Source organism: Hemiscyllium ocellatum, chromosome 48 (assembly GCF_020745735.1).
Source record: "Hemiscyllium ocellatum isolate sHemOce1 chromosome 48, sHemOce1.pat.X.cur, whole genome shotgun sequence".
Classification (NCBI taxonomy): domain Eukaryota; kingdom Metazoa; phylum Chordata; class Chondrichthyes; order Orectolobiformes; family Hemiscylliidae; genus Hemiscyllium; species Hemiscyllium ocellatum.
The window spans coordinates 9,988,069-10,010,625 of record NC_083448.1 but is presented as its reverse complement, the minus strand read 5'-3'; the positions used below and the strand labels follow the sequence as shown (position 1 = coordinate 10,010,625).

Genomic DNA, 22,557 nt, shown 5'->3' with positions numbered 1-22,557 from the left:
TTGTGTGACTGTCCTGCCTAGATTAGATCCCTCAAATCTCTGCACTGACTGGTTTATGAAAATCTTGTTCACAGGTGCCTATCAATGTCAACCTGAGTTATTGTTCAGAAAAAAGTGACAGTGCCTTCTATTATACCTGTTCACATTTCTCTCTCCATTAAGGGATGCTAGGCATTCAGTCAAATCCTGTGAAGGACAGCAGCACTGAGATTAAACACTTACAAGAACATAAGAAATAGGAGCAGGAAAAGTTGGACAGTCCATTGAGCCCACTTTGCCATTTAATAAAATCACAAATAATATAGCGCAATCTGTATACTTCATAATTTCCTCAGTACTGTAAAATCTGACTGTTTCAGTTTTGATTCAGAGTATCGGCTGCACTGGGTTTGAGAATTTCAATGATTCGCACCCCATCAGTGAAGTAATTTCTCTTCATCTCAGTCCAAAATGACAAGCCCCTCATTACGAGGCAATAAACCATTCTTTTCAAATTTCCAGGAATGGAAACAGTTGCTCAGCATCTACTGTTTCACACTCTCCAAGAATTTGTATTTATTCATTCATGTGTTGTTAGCATTGCTGAAAGGGCAGCATTTGTTACCCTTCCCTAATACCCCGTGAGGATATTGTGGTCAGCCACCTTGCTGAACTGCTGCAGTCAATCTAGGGACAATCATGGTGCTGCTAGGGAAAGGGTTCCAGGATTTTGACCCAGCAACAGTGAAGGAACTGTGACGAAATTCCAAGTTAAGGTAGTGTGTGACTTGTTTAACTTCATGAAAAGAATGTGGTACAACACTGAATCAGCTAGTATTTATTCTTTTAGCACTAATTCATCTGAGGGTAGTTGAGAGTCACCCATGTTGTTATGGGTCTGGATTCACATGTAGATGAGACTGTTAAGGAATATGCAGAAGACAAGTGGACATTTGTGAATGCAATGCATTTTGGAAATAATCAAAACTAGCTATTGTCACTATTAAACGAGCTTTTTATTCCAGGTTTTCACAAACTTCAAATCTTATCATCTTCCATGGTCAGAACATTTGCCTGGGATGCTATATTTCCAGACCAGTGACATTACCACTGCACCACTGCTTCCCCAATGAGAGGGGATACTTGCAGGTGTTGCATTGTCTTCTTAAATGTTACAGGTTCAAGGTTTGGAAGGATCTGTTGAAGGAAGCTTGGCAAGTTGCTGAAATGCATCTTGCGCATGGTACACACTGCCACTGATGTGTGTTTTTGTGGAGGGAGTAAATGGTGAAGGTGGTGATAGGGTGCCAATAAGTGGCTTTATTTCAGATGGTGTTGATCTCCCCAAGTGTTATTGGAGCTTCACTCATCCAGGCAAGTAGGAAGTACTCCACCACACTTGTGACTTGTACCTTCTGTATGATATTATCAGCCTTTGACTTGCTTTGGTAGCTACGAAAGCTAGCCCAGTTCAGTTTCTGCTCATTGGTTACACCCAAGATATTGATTATGGAAACTATGATATAAATATTCTTAAATGTCAAAGGGGGATAATTAGATTTTCTTTTATTGGAGATGGCCATTAAATGGCCCTTTGGCCATAAATATGACATTGTTTATTAACCCAAGCCCAAAGTTTATGCAGATCTTGTTGCATTTGGGCACAAACTGTTCCAGTATCTGAAGAGCTGCAAATGACGCTGAACACTTTGTAATCAGCAATGAACATTCCAACATCTGACCTGTTAATGAAAAGAAGGCCATTAATGAAGCAGTTGAAGATGGTTGGGCCAAGGACACCACCCTAAGGAATTAAGGTGCTCTTGTGGTGCAATAGTAGTGTCTCTACCTCTGAGCCAGGAGGCCTGGGATCAAGTCCTGCCTGCTCCAGAGATGTATCATAACATCCCTAAATAAGCTGCTTAATAATATCCAGCCTGAGGAATTCAAAGGAAAAAAGGAGCACACTTTATCAAATGCATTTTTGAAGTTAGCTATTTTGATTCCATAGCAATAGTTCATCAGATAAGTGAAACAATAATTTTCAAAATTGAGTGTATTGAGAAATAATCCAAGGCAATCATGCTTATTCAGGCAATTCCTACCCACCAGTCTCAAATTCCTATCCTGCTTACTCTGCACTCTGTTAACACTGTAACAATAGTTATGCTTTGTGCCTTAGATCAGCAGCATGGAAGATACCTCAGTGGGCGTTTCTCCTTGTACAAGAAACTACTATTATGGAACACAGTTTAAAATTAAAAAGTTTCATTTTAAGGTGGAGGGGAAGAGAATTTCTTTCTCTGAGGGCTGTTATGGTGTGGAATTTACTTCCCAGAAAACAGTGGAGGTGGGCCATTGGACCTATTCAATGCTGAATGTTGATGGATTTTTAGTCAATACAGAAGTTGAGAGTTATGGGGCACTGACACAAAATGAAGTTGAGACCACACCCATTTCAGCTATAATTTTTTTGAATGGCCTGGATGGGATAAATGGTCTACCCCTGCTCCTAAGTCCATTGCATCTACAATAAAAAAGAAAGCGCTGGAAAAATCCTAACAGGTGTGATATTGTCCCATTGATAACAACTTTAACTACAGAAGTCATATTGAACTCAATATATTGTATTTCTTGCTCCACAGATGCTTCCAAACCTGCTGAGTTTCTCCAACAATTGATGTTTGGATTTCAGATCTCCTCTATCTGCAGAACTTGACTTTAATTCTGCCTCACCAAGCTTGAACATGTTGTCCTGAAGTGAGTTTGACTTGGATGCTGTCCAGCACTGATTTTATTTGGAACATTTTTAGAGCTGAACTGAATGCTTTACATCACTTATTTTACTCTGTAGACGTGTTTAGGACACTCTCTCTTGAACGAACAATCTCCTTGCTTAATGTTATGGTCCTTTTAATTAAGATAGATTAAGTAACAACTGTATTCACTCACTGTAACTTTAATATTTTCTTCATGGATATTAATATAATAAGCATGATTGCCTTGAATTATTTCTTAATACACTCAGTTTTGAAAATTATTGTTTCACTTATCTGATGAACCATTGCTATGGAATCAAACTAGCTAACTTCAAAAATGCATTTGATAAAGTGTTCCGCAACAGATTTGGGAGCCAAGTGACAGCTCATTGAATAAAATGGATGGTAGCAACATGGATATGAATTTGACTAATTGCCAGGAAACAAAAAGTAGTGGTTAATGGATAGTCATAGAGTAATTCAGCATAGAAATGGATTATTTTCACACTGGAGCAATGTTTAAAACGAAATCTCCCAGGGTCAGTATGAAGACCTCTTGTTCTTCCTGACTTGCATCATTTAATCAGGCTTTGATTACAGACCATGCTTTCAGAACTTGGAGCGTCGTGAAGTACTGGACACAGGCTCGTGAAATAGGCAAACAAGTGCAGATGAAATTGAATGCAGGGAAGTGTGAAGTGACTCATTGTGGTAGGATGATCATGAAGACAGAATACAAAATACAAGGTACAATTCTAAAGGGAGCACGGGGCGGAGAGACATGCATGTCTGTGCACTTAAGTTATTGACGATGGCAGGAGAGGTTGAGAAAACAGCTAACAAAGCATGCAACATATTAGCTATTATCAATGGGAGTATCGTGTATAAAAGCAAATAAATTGTAAAACATGAGAAAAGCACTGGCTTGGCCTCCAGTGGTATGTTGCACCCAATTTTGAGTCAGTCTGTAGAGACAGTGCAGAAAAGATTCACAAGATTTCTTTAAGAGATGAGGAACTTTAGTTGCCTTGATCTTTTAGAGAAACTGGGACTACTTTCCTTGGAGGAGAAAAATTTTAGACAACATTTGATCAAAATATTCAAAATCATGAGTTTTCTGAGCAAGATATGTAGGGAAAAACAGTCCCTTAAACAGGCAGGTCCGCCTTCATTCTTTTTAAATTACTCTTTTTAAGTTGAGCAAATTTGTTTCCAACTCAAGCTTCTCCCTTTCAAGATGAATGCTAAATTCTACCATGTTATGGTCACTGTTTGTGAAAGGGTTTTATACTCTGACGTTCATTTGGTCTTGGGTTCAATTTCACCTGAAGCAGCTGAAAAAGCAGCAATGAAGGCAGTAAGAGAAATGTTTTCATTCAGCAAATGGTAAGGATCTGGAATGCACTGCTTGAAAGTATGGTGCAGTTCAACTGAGGCATTCAAAAGGGAACTGGATTATTTTCTGAACTGTTTCAGCTGTTTGGAGTTACACTAGGTGAATTGCATTATTAGGAGAGTTGACAAAGGGATGATGGTCTGACTGGCCCCTTTCTGGCCTGTAATAATTTCTGATTTATCTGAAACTCTGCATGTTCCCCAAGGAAATGCAAGCAACTATAGTAATACTTCAGTACGGTCTTAGTTAGGGCCATTTGGTTCAAAACTGTAAATCTACATTAGAGTGGTGCTGGAAAAGCACAGCAGTTCAGGCAGCATCTGAGGAGCAGTAAAATCAACGTTCTGGGCAAAAGCCCTTCATCAGGAAACTGTAATTCTATTCTACAAAAGTCAAGGCAGAATTTTGGTGAAAACTTTCAAATATTATTATGGTCAATGTAAACAAACATAGGGACGTTTTCAAGGTATTGATTTTCAACCCAAAAGATTTAATTGACTTGCCAGTAAACTGTACATACACTGTTCATTTGCAAATGTACCTGACCTCATCTATCAGTCACAGTATTAGAGCTACTTCTTGACTTATTTTCAACAGTAGTTTCTTTTATTTGATGAAATATTTATCTAGAATTCAAGCTCACACCATTTGAAAATAGGAGGTGTGTCTCGTTCTTAGCTTCTCACATTAGAGTATTCGGAGTCTCAATTTGTCATTGTCAAAGAGTCATACAGATGTACAGCATGGAAACAGACCCTTCAGTCCAATCCGCCCATGCCGACCAGATATCCCAACCCAATCTAGTCTCACCCGCCACCACCTGGCCCATATCCCCCCAAACCCTTCCTATTCATAAACCAATCCAAATGCCTCTGAAATGTTGAAATTGTACCAGCTTCCACCATTTCCTCTGGCAGCTCCTTCCATACACATAACACCCTTTTTTATATCTTTCCCCTCTCGCCTTAAACCTTTGCCCCTAGTTCTGGACTCCCCGACCCCAGGGAAAAGACTTTGCCTCTTCACCCTATCCATGCTCCTCATAATTTTGTAAACCTCTATAAGGTTACCCCTCAGCCTCCGAAGCTCCATGGAAAAGCCCTAGCTTGTTTAGCCTGTCCTATAGCTCAAATCCTCCAACCCTGGCAACATTCTTGTAAATCTTTTCTGAACCCTTTCAAGTTTCACAACATCTTTCCGATAGGAAGGAGACCAGAAGTGGACGAATTATTCCAACAGTGGCCTAATCAATGTCCTGTACAGCTACAACATGACCTCCCAATTCCAGTACTCAATACTCTGACCAATAAAAGAAAACATACCAAACGCCTTCTTCACTATCCTATCTACCTGCGACTCCACTTTCAAGGAGCTATGAACCTGCACTCCAAGGTGTCTTTGTTCAGCAACACTCCCTAGGACCTTACCATTAAGTATATAAGTCCTGCTAAGATTTGCTTTCCCAAAATGCAGCACCTCGCATTTATCTGAATTAAACTCCATCTGCCACTTCTCAGCCCATTGGCCAATCTGGTCAAGATCCTGTTGTAATCTGAGGAACCCTCTTCGCTGTCCACTACACCTCCAATTTTGGTGTCATCCGCAAACTTACTAACTGTACCTCTTATGCTCGCATCCAAATGATTTATGTAAATGACAAAACGTAGAGAGCCCAGCACCGATCCTTGTGGCATGCCACTGGTCACAGGCCTCCAGTCTGAAAAACAACCCTCCACCACCACCTTCTGTCTTCTATCTTCGAGCCAGTTCTGTATCCAAATGGCTAGTTCTCCCTGTATTCTGTGAGATCTAACCTTGCTAATCAGTCTCCCATGAGGAACCTTGTTGAATGCCTTACTGAAGTCCATATAGATCACATCTACCGCTCTGCCCTCATCAATCCTCTTTGTTATTTCCTCAAAAAACTCAATCAAGTTTATGAGACATGATTTCCCATGCACAAATCCATGCTGACTATCCCTAATCAGTCCTTGTCTTTCCAAATACATGTACATCCTGTCCCTCAGGATTCCCTCCAACAACTTGCACACCACCGACATCAGGCTCACTGGTCTATAGTTCCCTGGTTTGTCCTTACCACCCTTCTTAAACAGTGGCACCATGTCAGCCAAACCCCAGCCTTCTGGCACCTCATCTGTGACTATCGATAATACAAATATCTCAGCAAGAGGCCCAGCAATCATTTCCCTGGCTTCCCACAGAGTTCTCAGGTACACCCAATCAGGTCCTGTGGATTTATCCACCGTAACCCATTTATGGACATTTTGCAAGATGCAAAAAGTGAGGTCTGCAGATGCTGGAGATCAGAGCTGAAAATGTGTTGCTGGTTAAAGCACAGCAGGTTAGGCAGCATCCGAGGAACAGGAAATTCGACGTTTCGGGCCAGAGCCCTTCATCAGGAATTCCTGATGAAGGGCTCTGGCCCGAAACGTCGAATTTCCTGTTCCTCGGATGCTGCCTAACCTGCTGTGCTTTAACCAGCAACACATTTTCAGCCCCCATTTTGCAAGATGTCACCATCTATTTCCCTGCAGTCTATATTTTCCATATCCTTTTCCACAGTAAATACTGATGCAAAATACTCATTTAGTATCTCCCCCATTTTCTGCGGCTCCACACAAAGGCCGCCTTGCTGATCTTTGAGGGGCCCTATTTTCTCCCTAGTTACCCTTTTGTCCTTAATGTATTTGTAAAAACTCTTTGGATTATCCTTCATTCTATTTGCCAAAGCTATCTCATGTCCCCTTTTTGCCCTCCTAATTTCCCTCTTAAGTATACGCCTACTTCCTTTATACTCTTCGAAGGATTCACTCAATCGATCCTGTCTATACCTTTCATATGCTCCCTTCTTTTTCTTAACCAAACCCTCAATTTCTCTAGTCATTCAGCATTCCCAAACCTACCAACTTGCATTGAACTGTTCATTAAACATTCATTCAGCATTTCCACTGTAGCATCAATGAAATGATGCTATTCACAATTTCCAAGGCATCCATCATAAGACCCTGCAGAATTACAGAGAGAGGAAAGAAGGGAGGGAGAAATGCCTAGAAAGGACAGAAGAGAAGAGAAGGGTTGCATTGATATGGCAGTTGTCGCAACCATTACATATCCTGAAGTACTTTACAGCCAAAGATGCATTTTTCAAATCTAGTCACGGTTGTCATGTCAGTCAAATTTATGCTCAGAAAACTCTCAAAAAGATCAATGTGATGATGAGCATCAAATCTGTTTTGGTGACATTGAGAGTGATCCACTGTGACCAGGAATAACTCACCTGTTCTTCTTCAAAAGTGTACCATGGGATCTTTTACTTTTGCACAAGAGTGGTTTAATATCTAAAAATGTAGCATTCTGGAAGTAATGCCTTGGAATGTCAGCTTTTTAAGTTCACTTTCTGACTCAGGTGAGGATGCTATCAACTTGGCAATAGTTGATATCATTCAAAAAGAACTTCATGATATCAAAACATATGTTTATTTCAATTTATAATATGTTACATTGGTCACCTTCCCCAGGCTATTTCCATTGCAACTGAAGGAATACTGAGACATGATGATGATTCAATTAAAAATGCTTTACACGATATGGCTGAATCAATTAGGAAGATGAATCAATCTCTGAAGAAGATGGATGGTAAGTTCATACCGATATTCCATTAAAACATATGGAAAAGCAACAGGTCTTAAAAAAATGTAAAGGTTAATGGATGCACTTCCGACAGAAATGCAAATTGAAGGCAATCTTTGATATTTCTCTGTTTGGAAGGAATGAAAAAGGAGACCGAAGGGACTTTAGCCTATGTGTTGAATGATGGACATCAGAATTCACTGGTATTTTTTAAAAGAATTAATTCTCAGTGTAAGCAGCTTTTAGTTCACTTCTGCATGTTTGCCTGTCTAAACTGCATACTCAGATCAAATAATGATAAACAACATTTTATCTGAATGCTCGTCTATCACAAAACTTTTGTGAACGACAATTGAAGTTTGGTGCCAGGCTACAGCCAGACTCAATCTAAAGTCCAGCAACTTGCTACATGAGGTTTATTCCATGAATGGATTCATTTGATCTCTGGTTCATTTAGTCACATTGAATTGTTTTTCTGTTTCCTTCCCAGAGCATGTGGATCCTGAGACTTTCTATGGGATAATTCGACTCTTTCTTTCTGGGTACGTATTCTCTCTTAAACACTGTCTGATTTCCAGTACATATATGTACAACACATAAGCAGCTTGTTCAGCCTAACATGAACATATTGATTCTTTGTATATGCAGTAATTCTAATCGCATGTGCCTATCTATTCCTGTCATTATCAAGTGCCTGGAAGTGATGTGGAGGCAAGTTCAAATGAAGCATTCTAGATTGATGCCAAATGTTTATTCAAATCCTCTATCATTTTATTTACCTCAGCATTATTCTCCAAGATCACTCTGGCTTCTCGCTTTCTTTCATATATTTGAAGGTATTCTTGCTGTTAGTCTTTACATTATTTGCAAGTTTCCCTCTGAAGTTTATTTTATTTCTCTTTGTTTTTCTTGAATCATCTTTTATTGGTTTTCAAAAGTTTTTCAATCCTCTCGCTTACTAAAAATTTTTGCCACATTGTATGTTTTTTCTTTCAATCTGATGCTATCCTTAACTTCTGTGTTTAATCACAGCTGATTTATCCCTTCCAATAATCCGTCTTCTGGGGTTGGTCAGTTCAGTTGGCTCTACAGCCAGTTTGTGATGCAGAGTGATACCAACAGTGTGGGTTCAGTTCCTACACTGTGTGAGTTTACCATTTAAAGACTCTACTTTTTGACCTCTCTCCTCACCTGAGGCATGCTGACCGTAGGTTAAACCACCACCAATCATGTCTCTCTGAGAGAGCAGACGTTTGATCTGGTAAGACTGTGGTGACTTTATTCCTTCTTCCTCACTGGAATATGCCGATGCTGTGAGGAATAAACCATTTTCTTGTCTGCGTGGTTCCTCAACCATTTTTGTTTCTAAACTCATTATCCATGCAAGTCTGCCTTTTTTGTTCTCCTTATTTAAGTTGAGCATGGTCGTTTATAATCTAAATTCCTCACTTTCAAGATGAATGCTTAATTTCACAATGTTATGGTCACTGTTTCTGAAGGGACTTTTTTACTCCTGTATAATTTATTAAACTTGGCTCATGACATATGGCTAGATCTAAAACAGCCTGATTCCTGGTTGGATTCCCACATATTGTTCTTGAGATGACCCAAAGAGAACCCATGAATTCCTCTCCAATCTGACTACCCCAACCTTCCCAATGAAGAATAACGGCCACATGATTATTCGAGTGTCTTTGTTACATACTCTCATTATCTCCTGATTTCTTCTCTGTCCCACTGTATAGCAACTGTTACAAGGCCATGTCTTCTTTCCCTTTTTATTTCTTATCACCACTGCATCTTCTGACTCAAGATTATTGCTTGCAATTATACTTCCTCCATCCTGTCCCAACAATGCTACCCACCACCCTTTCCTTCCCGTTTGTCCTTTGGAAAAATCACATACTCCTGAGTACTTAGTTCACAGCTTTGATCACCTTGTAACCATGCCTCTGCAATGGATATAAGATCAAATCCATTAAATTGCATTTAAAGCTGTTCACTATCAATGAGAACAGTTTGATTCTACTCTGAACCACCTTTCATAATTTTGAACGCCTCTATCAAATTTTCTTTCTTCTTGGTTCTGGCAAAAGTTCATCATCCTGAAACATTAATCCTGTTCAACAATCACCTGATGTATTGAGGGTTTTCAGCATTGTCTATCTTCATTTCAGCATGTACCGTACTCCTTTAATGTTGAGTTTTCTGCTAATAGTCAGCCCCATTCTTCAAGTCCTCCTTCATATTTGTGTTTTCTGTATTATATTGAGCAATGTTCTCCCATCCAATATTCTTCTGATATAATGTGTAGAACAAAATTCTGGACAATATCTAATCTATGGGTATTGGCAGCCATGATGTGGAAGGCAAGAGTTGGACTGGGATGGACAAAGTCATAAGTCACACAACACCAGGTTACAGTCCCACAGGTTTATATGAAATCACAACCTTGCAGTTGAAGTATAACTATAACCTGGTGTTGTGTGACTTCTGACTATGGGTATGGGAACAGAGGTAGATCCTTTAAAACCAGAAGCTTGTCTTGTTATTCGTTTAGATCTGTTCCTTAACATTCATTTACCCCTTTTTGTCCACATCACGTAATGACCTTGGCATTAAAAAAAGTCTTAATTGGGAAAATTCCATGTGATCCAGGAAGCAAAGCCTTTTGGGGAATTGGGTTCTGGATAGCCACTGACTTTTGTAATGAACATAGCTTCTTGATTTCACACCCCAAGACTAAGCTCTAATTTTAAGATTATACCCTCCCTTTCTGCTGGAAATACTTTCTCTATATTGACTGTATCATATACCTTAAGAATCCTCAATACTGTATTTCAATTGGATCACCTTTCAAGTCCTAAAATTAAGGGAATAAAAGCTTAGTTTAAGTAACATGTTCACATAATTTAAACCTTTGGAGACATAGTTTAACTGTGACTCCTCAATCCTGACCACCCTATTCCCTGCCTCCATGCAATCACAAACTCAACATCCTACTTCCAACACTGATCTCTGACCAAATTTACGCCGATATCAAATGTTCTCCCATGAGCCTCAGACAGAAGTAGTCATTATTTGGAGTGACTCAAATACAAAATAGAATAATGTTTTGAATGAAATTATTTGAGAATTTGAATATAATGATATTTATAGTGAGACGTTAAGTAACTTAACAAAGTAGTACATTCATGAACAAAGTGTTCCCTCGCACTTGAGCAGATCTTCAATTTTATGTTCTAGGAACAAGTCTTGAGGATACACAAAAGTTTTACAGTAAAGTGGTATTATAATTATATTGATTTCGGAAATAATTATAGGTAAGCTTACCAGAACAGCAAGGAAAACGTTGGATTTATTTTCTCCCCTATCTTGCTTGCCTCGTCTTCTGCTTCATAGATTTCTCTGCTGCAACATATTAAAAAAAGTATAAAACCCTGCAACTTAACAGCCAAAAATGAACCAGATCCATGATCTATAAAAGCTTACAATGTACTTTCATGCAGAATTGCTGTGTACTACATGTTCTCAGCAAATTACTTTTGTTGCTTTCTCCATCAGCCTCTGTACCAAACAATTTCTCATTTTAGGTGATTTCACAGATGAGCCTGCAGGGTGCAACGTGGGATGGGAAAATGTCAAGTGGGAGAAGGGTATTAATCTGAACCAGAAATGGGGTTGGGGAGGTTGGAGAGGTTGGAGAGGAGGGTTGGAACTTATTTTGAAGAAGGTGATGTTCAAAGGGGAAAGGAATAGCAAAGTGGGGAGTGAAGGTCTGGACCTCATAGAAGGACAATTTAGTCACACTAAGATTATAAAAGAATACTCAGAAATCCAAAAAGCTTTTCTCATTTTTTTCTGCTGTAAAATGTCAGAAAACAAACCAAAAGGAATAAACTTTGCTTGAATGACTGCTACCAATGGAAGTCCTTTCCTTAAGGAGGAACCTAAAGAGCATTTCAGAACTTTGCAGGAGACTCAATCTCCAGGCAAAGATAAGGCTGAAGCTTTTTCAGCAATTTTCAGCCAGAAGTGCGAAATGGATGATCCACCTCAGCCTTTTTCAGTGGTCCCCAGCATTACAGAAACCAGCCAATTCAATTCACTCCATGTTATATCAAGAAACTGTTGGAGATGTTGGATACTGGAAAGGCTACAGGCCCTGACAACATTCTGGCAATCGTACTGATGACCTGTGCTCCAGAACCTTCTGCTTCCCTAGGTGAGTGATTCCAGTACAGTTACAACCCTGGTATCAACCTGACAACGTGGAAAACTGCCCAACTATGTCCTGTGCAGAAAAAGCAGGACAGATCCAACCTCTCCAATAACCACCCCATTAGTTCACTCATCAGTAAAGGGATGGAAGTATCATTAACAGTGCGATGAATACCACCTGCCTAGCAATAACCTGTTCAGCGACACCCAATTTGGGTTCCGCCAGGGTCACTCAGCTCCTGACCTCAACACAACCTTAATTCAAACATGGACAAAAGAGCTGCATTCCAGAGGTGAGGTGAGAGTGACAGGACTTGACATCAAGGCTGCATTTGACTGTGTGTGACATCAAGGAGCCCCAGAAAAACTGGAATCAATGGGTATCGGGTGCAAACTGCTCTCGTGGAGAGTGTTATACCCGACATACAGCAAGATGGTCATGGTTGTTGGAGGTCAGTCATGTCAGTTCAGGTGTTCCTCACATGAGTACCATAGGCCATAGTCTTCAGCTGTTTCATCAGTGACCTTCGCTCCAACAGAAGATCAAAAGGGGATACGCTCGCCAATGATTCCACTATGTTCAGAACTATTCACGACTCCTCAGATACTGAAGCAGTCCGTGTCCAAATGCAACAAGATCTGGGCAAATCTTGGCTGGCAAGTGGCAAGTAACTTTTGTACCACAAAAATGCCAGGCTATGGCCATCAGCAATTAAGAGACAATCTAAGCACTATCCCTTAACATTCAATTGTGTTACCATCACTGAATCCCCCACTATCACTATCCTGAGGGTTATCATTGACCAGGAATTCAACTGGACTCACCACATAAACACAGTGGTGACAATAGCTGGTCAAATGCTAGGAACACCTGATTCTCTTAAGCCTCGCCCTCATCTACAAGACAATGTCAGGAGTGTGATGGAATACTCCCCTTTTGCCTGGATGAGTGCAGCCCAACAACACTCAAGAAGCTTGACACCATCCAGGACAAAGCAGTCCGCTTGATTGGCCCTGCACCCATAAGCATCCACTCCCTCCACCACTAAAACTCAGTAGCAGTGGTGTGTTTGATGTACAAGATGCACTGTAGAAATTTATCAAAGATCCTCAGACAGCACTTTCCAAACCGACACCACTTTCATCACTAAGCACAAGGACAGCATATATATGGGAACACCACCACCTTCAAGTTCCCCTCCAAGCCACTCACCATCCTGACTTGGAAAAATATTGCTGTGCCTTCACTGTTGCTGGGTCAAATTTCCAGGAATTCTCTCCTGAGTGGTATTGTTGACAAACCTACAGCTGGTGAACTGCAGCAATTCAATAAGGCAGCTCACCACTGTCTTCTCAAGGGCAACTGGCGGCAGGCAATAAATGTTGGCAAGCCAGCAATACCCACATCACACATGACTAAATAAAGGGCAAGAATGTACCTGGACAGGCAAAGACCATAAGAAATAAGAACATGACAGGCCCCTTCGAGCCTGCTTCCCCATTCAAAAGGATCATGACTGATTTAACATTCCTCATGTCCCCTTTCCTGCTGTTCCTCCATACCCTTGATTTCTCCAACTGATCAAGAATATATTTCAGCCTCAGATATACAAGGACTCTGCCCCAGAGCTCTATGTGACAAGGAGTCCTAAAGAACCACAAACCTCAGAGAAGAAATGTCCTCCTCATCTCAGTCTTATATTGGCATCCATTCAACGTTTACCCAGTCAAGGCCTGTCAAGAAATCACATGTTTCAATGAGATCACCTTGTATTGTTCTGAACTCCACTTCGTAGACTCCCAATCTGTTTGACCTTTGCACATAAGACAATCCATCTATATGAGGGATAATTGTCGTGAATCTTATCAGAATGGCCTCCAATGAAACTTTTTTTTTAAACAAGGAGAGCATGATGGAAAACCCCAGTTGCATATAGAACTTCATGAAAGACAGGTGAGTTTACTGGCCATCATTTACCAGAAGGTGTTGGGGGTGCTGAAAGGTCTGAAAGTGGATAAGTTATCCAGACCGGACAGACTACACCCCAGGTTCTGAGGGGGACAGCAGTGGAGATTATCGAGGCATTGGTGGTCTTTCAGCAAACACGGAGTCATGAAGGGTGGCAGAGTCTATAAAATGGTCAGTGTTAACTTCTGTTTAAGGAGGGAGGGAGGCAGAAGACAAAAATTATACACTGGTTAGCTTGACCTTAGTCATTGGTAAGATTTTCGAGCCCTTTATTGAAGATGAGATTGTGGAGTATTTGAAAGTGCATGTTAAAGTAGGGGGGAGCCAACACGGCTTTGTCAATGGGAGGTCATGCCTGAAAAATCTGTTAGAACTCTCTGATGAGGCAACAAGCAAACTAGACAAAGGGAAGCGGGGCATATGATCTGTTTGGATTTCCAGAAAGTTTTAACAAGGTGCCACACAAGAGTCTGCAAAATAAGATAAGAGGCCATGGTGGTAGGGACAAGTACAAACATGGATACAGGATTGGCTGACAGGCAAAAGGCATAGAGTGGGGATCAAGGGGACATTTTCTGGATGGCAACCAGTGGTTACTAGAGTTTCGCAGGGGTCAGTGTTGAGACCATGACCATACACATTATACATTAACAATCTGGACAAAATAACTGAGGGCATCGTTGGCTAAGTTTACAGATGACATAAAAACAGATGGAAGGGCAGGCAATGTTGAGGAGGTGGGGAGGCTGCAGAAGGACTTGGACAGGCTGTAAGATTGGCAAAGATGTGGTGGATTGAATACAATGTGGGAAAATGTGAGATCTTGCAATTTGATATGAAAAATAGAAGTGTAGACAATTTTTGAAATGAGGTAAAAACAATCACTGCAGATGCTGGAAGCCAGATTCTGGATTAGTGGTGCTGGAAAAGCACAACACTTCAGGCAGCATCCAAGGAGCAGTAAAATCGACGTTTCGGCCAAAAGCCCTTCATCAGGAATAAAGGCAGAGTGTCTGAAGGGTGGAGAGATAAGCAAGAGGAGGGTGGGGGTGGGGAGAAAGTAGCATTGAGTACAATAGGTGTGTGGGGAAGCGGATGAAGGTGATAGGTCAGGGAGGAGGGTGGATTGGATAGGTGGAAAAGAAGATAGGCAGGTAGGACAAGTCATGAGGACAGTGCTGAGCTGGAAGTTTGGAACTGGGGTGAGGTGAGGGAAGGGGAAATGAGGAAACTGTTGAAGTCCACATTGATGCCCTCGGGTTCAAGTGTTCCGAGGCTGAAGATGAGGCATTCTTCCTCCAGGCGTCTAGCAGTGAGGGAGCGGCTGTGAAGGAGGCCCAGGACCTTCATGTCCTCGGCAGAGTGGGAGGAGTTGAAATGTTGGGTTACAGGGCGGTGTGGTTGATTGGTGCGGGTGTCCCAGAGATGTTCCCTAAAGTGCTCTGCTAGGAGGCGTCCAGTGTCCCAATGTAGAGGAGACTGCATCGAGAGCGACGGATACAATAAATGATATTGGTGGATGTGCAGGAAAGGCTTTGGAAATGTGAAGCTCAAAGGAACTCGGCAGTCTTAGTTAGGATTCTTTTAAGGTTAACATGCAGATTCAGTTGGCAGTTAGGAAAGCAAATGCAATGTTATCATTAATTTTCAGAAGGCTAGAAACACAAGAGTAGGCATGTACCACTGAGGCTGCGTAAAACACCGGTCATACCGCTTTTTGAATGTTGGGAACAGTTTTGGGCCTTGAAGGTGTGCTGGCCATGGAGGGGGTCCAGAGCAGGCTTATAGGAATGATCTTGGGGATAAAGGGTTTGTTATATGAGGAACAATCGAGGTTTCTGGGTCTATACTCAATGGAGTTTGGAAGGATGAGGAGAGATCGCATTGAAACTGACAGAATGAAAGGCCTGGATCAGGTAGATACAGATGTCTCCACTCGTGGGAGAGATGAGGACCCGAAGGCACAGCCTCAACATGAAGGGATGTCCCTTTAGAACTGAGATGAGGAGGAATTTATTTAGCCAGAGGTGGTGAATCTCTGCAATTCATTGCTAAAGAAGGCAGTGGAGGACAAGTTTATTTGATTAGACTTACAGTGTGGAAACAGGCCCTTCGGCCCAACAAGTCCACACCGACCCGCCGAAGCGCAACCCACCCATACCCCTACATTTACCCCTTACCTAACACTACGGGCAATTTAGCTTGGCCAATTCACCTAACCTGCACATCTTTGTGACTGTGGGAGGAAACCGGAGCACCCGGAGGAAACCCACGCAGACACGGGGAGAACGTGCAAAATCCACACAGTCAGTCGCCTGAGTCGGGAATTGAACCCAGGTCTACAGGCGCTGTGAGGCAGCAGTGCTAACCACTGTGCCACCGTGCCGCCCAAGTTATTGTGTGTATTTAAGAAAGAGCAAGACAGGTTCTTGATTCATAGAACATTACAGCTCAGTACAGGCCCTTCGGCCCTCGATGTTGCGCCGCCCTGTCATACTAATCTGAAGCTCATCCCACCTACACTATTCCATGTACGTCCATATGCCTGTCCAATGACAACTTAAATGCACTTAAACTTGGTGAATCTATAACCATTGTAGGCAAAGCATTCCATACCCTTACTACTCTCTGAGTAAAGAAACTATCTCTGACATCTGTCTTCTACCTATCTCCCCTCATTTTAAAGCTGTGTCCCCTCGTGTTTGCCATCCCCCATACTTGGAAAAAGGCTCTCCCTATCCACTCTATCCAACCCTCTGATTATCTCTGATTCGTCAGGGAATCAAAGCCCACGGGGAGAAGACAGATGAATGAAGTTGTGAAACATATCAGCCATGATCAAATAGTGGGCCAGTCTTGATGGGCCAAATGGCCAAATTCTACTCATGATCTTATCAAAACTGCTCACAGTACTCCAGGGCTGATCTCAACAGTTGCAACAGGATTTCTGTAGTCTCACTTTCCAACTCCCTTGAAACAAGGGTTAATATTGTAGTAGCTTGCCTGATTACCCGTTGTGCCTGCGTGCTAGCTTTCTGTGTTTTCTGCATAAGTGTTCCCAACTTCCTTCATGTTGCAACGTTCTGCAGTTTTTCTCCATTTAAATAATATTCTGTTCTTTCAATCTCCCTTCCAAAATGAACTTTGCATTTTCCCAAATGAAACTCACCCCCACCCCATTGGCCAACATTTTGCTCACTTACTTTAATCTGTCAAGATCTCTCTGTAAACTGTCTGTGCTCCTTTAACAACGTGCCTTTCCACCTATTTTTGTGTTGTCTGCAAATTTGGCTGCAGTACATTCACTTCCTTCCTCCAAGCCATTAATTTATTTTGTAAACAGTTGCAGTCCCAGCATTGATCCCTGTGGAACCCCACAGGTCACAGGCTATCAACCTGATAAAGAAACTCTTATCTCCAACCACTGTTTCCTGCCCTTGAGCTAATTCTCCATCCATGCCAATATATTAGCTCCAACAGAATGATTTATCTTATAACCGAACTTGTTATGTTTACTTTGTTGAATGAATTCTGAAGCCCAAATATAACACATCTACCAGTTTCTCCCTAATTAGGAGAAAGTGAGGACTGCAAATGCTGGAGATCTCCCTAATTAGTCAGACACAATTTCCTCTTCATGAGGCCATGGTGACTCTGCTTGATTGGATTATGATTTTGCAAATGTTCTGCTGTGACTTCCTTGATTTCAATGCTTTTCCACAATAGATGTTAAGCCAATTGGTTATATTACTGGCTTCTTGCCTCTGTCCCTTTCTGAACAGAGTCACCTTAGCAATTTCTCCAGAGTCCAATGACTCCTACCCTTCACTCCATTAGTTTGTTTTAGACTTCTTCTTCAACGATGGTGATGGTCCTTAATTCCTTCCCCACTATTCTTTATTCTTATTACTGGAACATTCAAAGTATCTTCCACTGTAAAAACTGATGCAAACAATCTAACTCCTCTGCCATTTCCTTGTTCCCCAAAACCATCTCCCTAGATTCATTTTCGTAGGGGTTGATTTCACTTTGACTTCTCTCTTCTTTTTCATATTTTTACAGGAGCTCTTCTTATTAGAATTAATATTCCTCACTAGTTTGCCTTCATAGTTTATTTTCTTTATTTTTATGACCTTGTTGGTTCTCCTTTGCTGGATTCTGAGTTTTATCAGTCTTTGAGGCTGTCACTAACCTTGGCCTCCTTATATGCTTTTTCTTTGAATTGAACACTGTCCTGAAGTTCTTTGGTTAGCCATGATTGGTTTATCCCTCTTGGAATCTTTCCTCCTGGGTGGGACCTATTTGTGCTAATTGTCTTGCAGAATGTCTGCCACTGCTTGTTTCCTGTGATTCCTGCTAATTGATTCATACAATTCACTTCAACAAACTCGATCTTCATTTCATCATAATTCCCTTTAATTAAACACAGGTAAGTTGTTTTTGACCCAAGTTTCTCACTCTCACACTGGATATTTAATTCTATCATATTATGATTACTACTTTCAAGAGGACCTTTACTTCATTTATTTATTAAACCTGCCTTATTCCCCATCATCAGATCCAAGATACCCAGCTCCCTGGTTGGCTCCATGACATTGGAAACTATCCCTAATGCATTCTATCAATTCATGTCTTTAGCTACCCTTTCCAAATTGACCAACTCAATCTACATGAAGATTAAAGTCACCCAAAATTATTTCTCTATTCTTTCCTGTGCTCCTATTATTTGTTGATTTGTAGCCTTTCCCACAGAGTGGCTACTGTTAGGTCGGAAGAATGTAGAGATCCCCAATGTTGTCCTTCCATTGCTGTTTTTCACCTCTACCCATGTGAATTCAACATCATCTAAGCCCAAATTATCTCTCATAACTGTCCTCATTTCATTTCTTATTAACCATGCTACGTCATCATTCTTTCCATTCCTGAAAATGTCCTGTTTCCAAAACGCAAATATCCCTGAATGCTAAGCTCGTAGTTTTGATCTTCTTGGAACCATATTTCTGTAGTGGGTTTGAAATCATATTCAGTAACGTTTCAATTGTTGTCAGTTGGTCGACCTTATTCCAATGCTTCATGCATTAAGCTGGTTTTATGATTGAATTTCCTGACACTTCTCCAGTTTTTTGCATAAGATTAGAGACAAATAAAAGATACTGGAATTCAAGGTAAGCAAGCAGGAGGCTGGAAGAACACAGCAAGCCAGACAGTATCAAGAGGTGGAGATATTCAACATTTCAAATCCTGAAGAAGGGTTACACCTGAAACATCGACTTCTCCACCTCCTAATGATGCCTGGCTTGCTGTATTCTTCCAGCTTCCTGCTTGTCTATCTTTGTACAATACGAAATTCACCCATTCTGTCCCTTTTTTATTTTCTCCTAACAATCAAGCCAGTCACTAACCTGCAATCCTACCATCTCCTTTACTTCTGATTTTATAATTTGCCATGGAACTAAACAAACCCCCACCCACCCACTCCCCTCCCCCCCCCCCCACAACAATTTAGTTTACAGCCCGATTTGTAGCCCTGGTTTTGCCAAGACTCTGGTCTCAGCATGATTTTACTGAAGCCTGTCCCATTGGAACAGCTCCTTCCTTCACCAGTACTGGTGCCAATGTCCCATGAATTTGAACCCAATTCTCCCACATTAATCTTTGAGTCATGTGTTTACCTCTTTAATCTTGTTTAGCCTGTGCCATTAATTTATGAATCAGGTTGTAAGACAGAGGTTATTACCTTTTTAGTTCTGCTTTTTAATTTAGCTGCTCATATTCCCTCAGCAGAACCTCTTCCCCCTTTTTACCGATATCATTGGAATATATGTAGACTTTGACAACTGAATCTTTCTCCTCTCATGGTGACTCTGGGCTTCTTGCTACCTGCAACATGTTGTTGCATGCATTGGTGTGGTGAATAGTAAATATTATGCCAATGAATGTACGACACCTCTTGACAGTGTTCCTATTCCAGAAAAAGGCTGCAAAACAAATTGCTTTCCAATGATTTGGTCATTGTTTAAGAACCAATGAAGGCCATGACAATGCTGGGAATATAAGTGCCACTCTTGATCAATGCAGTTCCAGAAGTCCAAGATTTAAGTGGAGACTGTTGGCAAGTTACATGGGCAGTGAAGAGAGATTCTGACAACCTCTGAAAATCAGAACAATTATGTGGGGGTATGGAGAAAGGAAGAATCAATATTGGACTGAAATCCATGACTCTTTCCAGAATTTGAATATGGATGAGCATTGCTTTGAGAAAGGATATTGCAGAGTGAGCCTGATACTGCAAAAAATTTGAATCACAAATAAATTGATTATACTCCAGGGACTATTTTCAATGCTGAGTTAAAACTTGTCGCCTCACCATGTTGAATGAATGTGTTGAAGCTTGACATGAAATGTGCAGTGATTTCTGTCACTTCGTTTTGCAGTTGGAAGGATAATCCAGCCTTTCCAGAAGGCTTGTTGTATGAAGAAGTGTGGGATAAACCTAGGTTCTTCTCAGGTGGGAGTGCTGCACAAAGTTCCACTCTGCAATCCTTTGACGAGTTTTTGAGAATACGTCATGAGGAAAAAAGTGGTAAGTGAGGTCTACAACATTAAATACAATGAATGCTCTTATCAGAAGATCCAATTCATGTCATGGAAAGTGATCTGCCATGACCACAAAACTTACAAATGTGTCTTATTGCAGCTATTGTGTAAAACCCGCACAAATGGAGTTGTTAACTTTTTAGATGAGTATAATTAAAATTAATGAATTTGTTCCCAATCTGAATATCCAATTTGATGTGTAATTCTTGTTACAGCTGAATTCTTGTACCGGATGAGGGACTACATGCCTCCTTCACACAAGGCTTTCCTCCAAGCAATTGCCTCAGGACCATCTGTGCGAGAGCACATCATGCTCAACAGAAATCCTGCTCTCCGTGAGCTGTACAATGATTGCATAGCTGCGCTTGTTGATCTGAGGAACTATCACATTACAGTCGTCACTCGGTATATCACGATAACTGCAGCCAAAGCAAAAGCAGAGAAAGCCAAGCAAAACAGCTCAGCACTTTTTTTACAGAAGGCCCCAGCTGCCTTAGCTGAACGGGGAACGGGTGGATCAGAAATCATGTGTTTGCTTAAAAGTGTCCGAGATACGACTAAGAAAGTAATGATCGATAACATTTGGTGACATCAATAGAGGTTAACTCATTTATTGTACTAAAATATCTAACTAATATATAATTATTTAGAAAGCCAGACAGCTTATTTATTGGTAAAATGTGAGGTAACAGTGAAATCTTCATATATCATGAGCTATCAATGACAAAGACACTATAGTGACAACACTGACATTAACTACTTCTAAAAATTCTTGCATGGCAATGTGGATGTCACATTTGTTCCTCTGTCTCTAACTGGCTTTTTCGGCCGTCTAAAGGTCAACCACATTCCTGTGGATCTGGAATCACATGTCGGCCAGACCAGGTAAGAGAGGCAGATTTCCTTCTCAAAGAATCATTCCTGATGAGTTTGCACAACCATGATGAGATTTGAACTGACATTCATGAAATCTGCCCAGGTCCTTCAGTTACTCATTCAGTGATATTATTACTATGCTACGATCTCCTAAAGCATAAAAATAAGCATTGAGCTGATAGGGGATTTTAACAAATTCAACAGCTTTCATTTTGACATAATAAAATGTAATTAATATAATTATAATGTCATGTCACTTCCGGAAGGAAGTAAGACCATAAGATCTCACGGTCATTCAGCCCATTTAGTCCACTCTACCATGGCCGACCTGATAATCCTCAACTCCGCTTACCTGCTTTATCCCATAACTTGGATTCTCTTTATTATTAGAAATATGTTTTCTCAGTTTTTTATATACTTTCGTAGCCCAACTTCGACATCCCTCTGCAGTAAACAATTCCTCAGAGTCACCATCCTCACAGACAAAAAAATTCTCCTCATCTCTGTCTGAAATGGGCAACTTGTTACTTTGAGAGTATGAGAAAGTGAGGACTGCAGATGCTGGAGATCAGAACTGAAAATTTGAGAGTATGCCCACTTGTCCTAGATTCATCCATAAGGGAAACAACCTCTCCACACTGACATTATTATAGTCATAGCATGGAAACAGGCCATTCAGACCAACTTGTCCACGTCGCACAGTTTTCACAATTAATTGAGTCCCATTTGCTTGCGTTTGGTCCATATCCATCTATACCTATCTAATCAATACACCTGTCCAAATGTTTCAGTAATGATATTTCTGAAAATTTCTGAAAATTATATTTGCCTCCATCAGCCTGTTCAGACATGCACCACCCTCTTTGGAAAAATTGCAAACCTCTCGAACCTTTTCTATCTCTCTTTTCTCACTTCAAATCTATGTACTCTAGTTTTACACTCCCCTACCATGAGGAGAAGCTAGTTGCTATCAACCTTAACTATGCTTCTCATGATTTTATAAACCTCTCAGTCTCCTACTCTCCAGGAAAAAAGAAAATCCCAGCCTATCTAGCCTCTCCTTATAACTCAAATCTTCCAGTCCAGGTAGCATCATAGTAAATCTTTTC

General features: G+C 40.9%; 1 protein-coding gene across 1 annotated transcript in view; it reads left to right on the top strand.

Moving 5' to 3' along the window:
* ido1 (indoleamine 2,3-dioxygenase 1) overlaps nt 1-21,161 on the top strand; it is a 53,019-nt gene extending 31,858 nt beyond the window's left edge. The window contains exons 7-10 of the mRNA XM_060856470.1: nt 7,674-7,791; nt 8,276-8,327; nt 20,410-20,558; nt 20,788-21,161. Coding sequence (XP_060712453.1) covers nt 7,674-7,791; nt 8,276-8,327; nt 20,410-20,558; nt 20,788-21,161 — 693 coding nt within the window. The remainder of the gene's footprint in view (nt 1-7,673; nt 7,792-8,275; nt 8,328-20,409; nt 20,559-20,787) is intronic.
* Nucleotides 21,162-22,557: the final 1,396 nt, after the last annotated feature.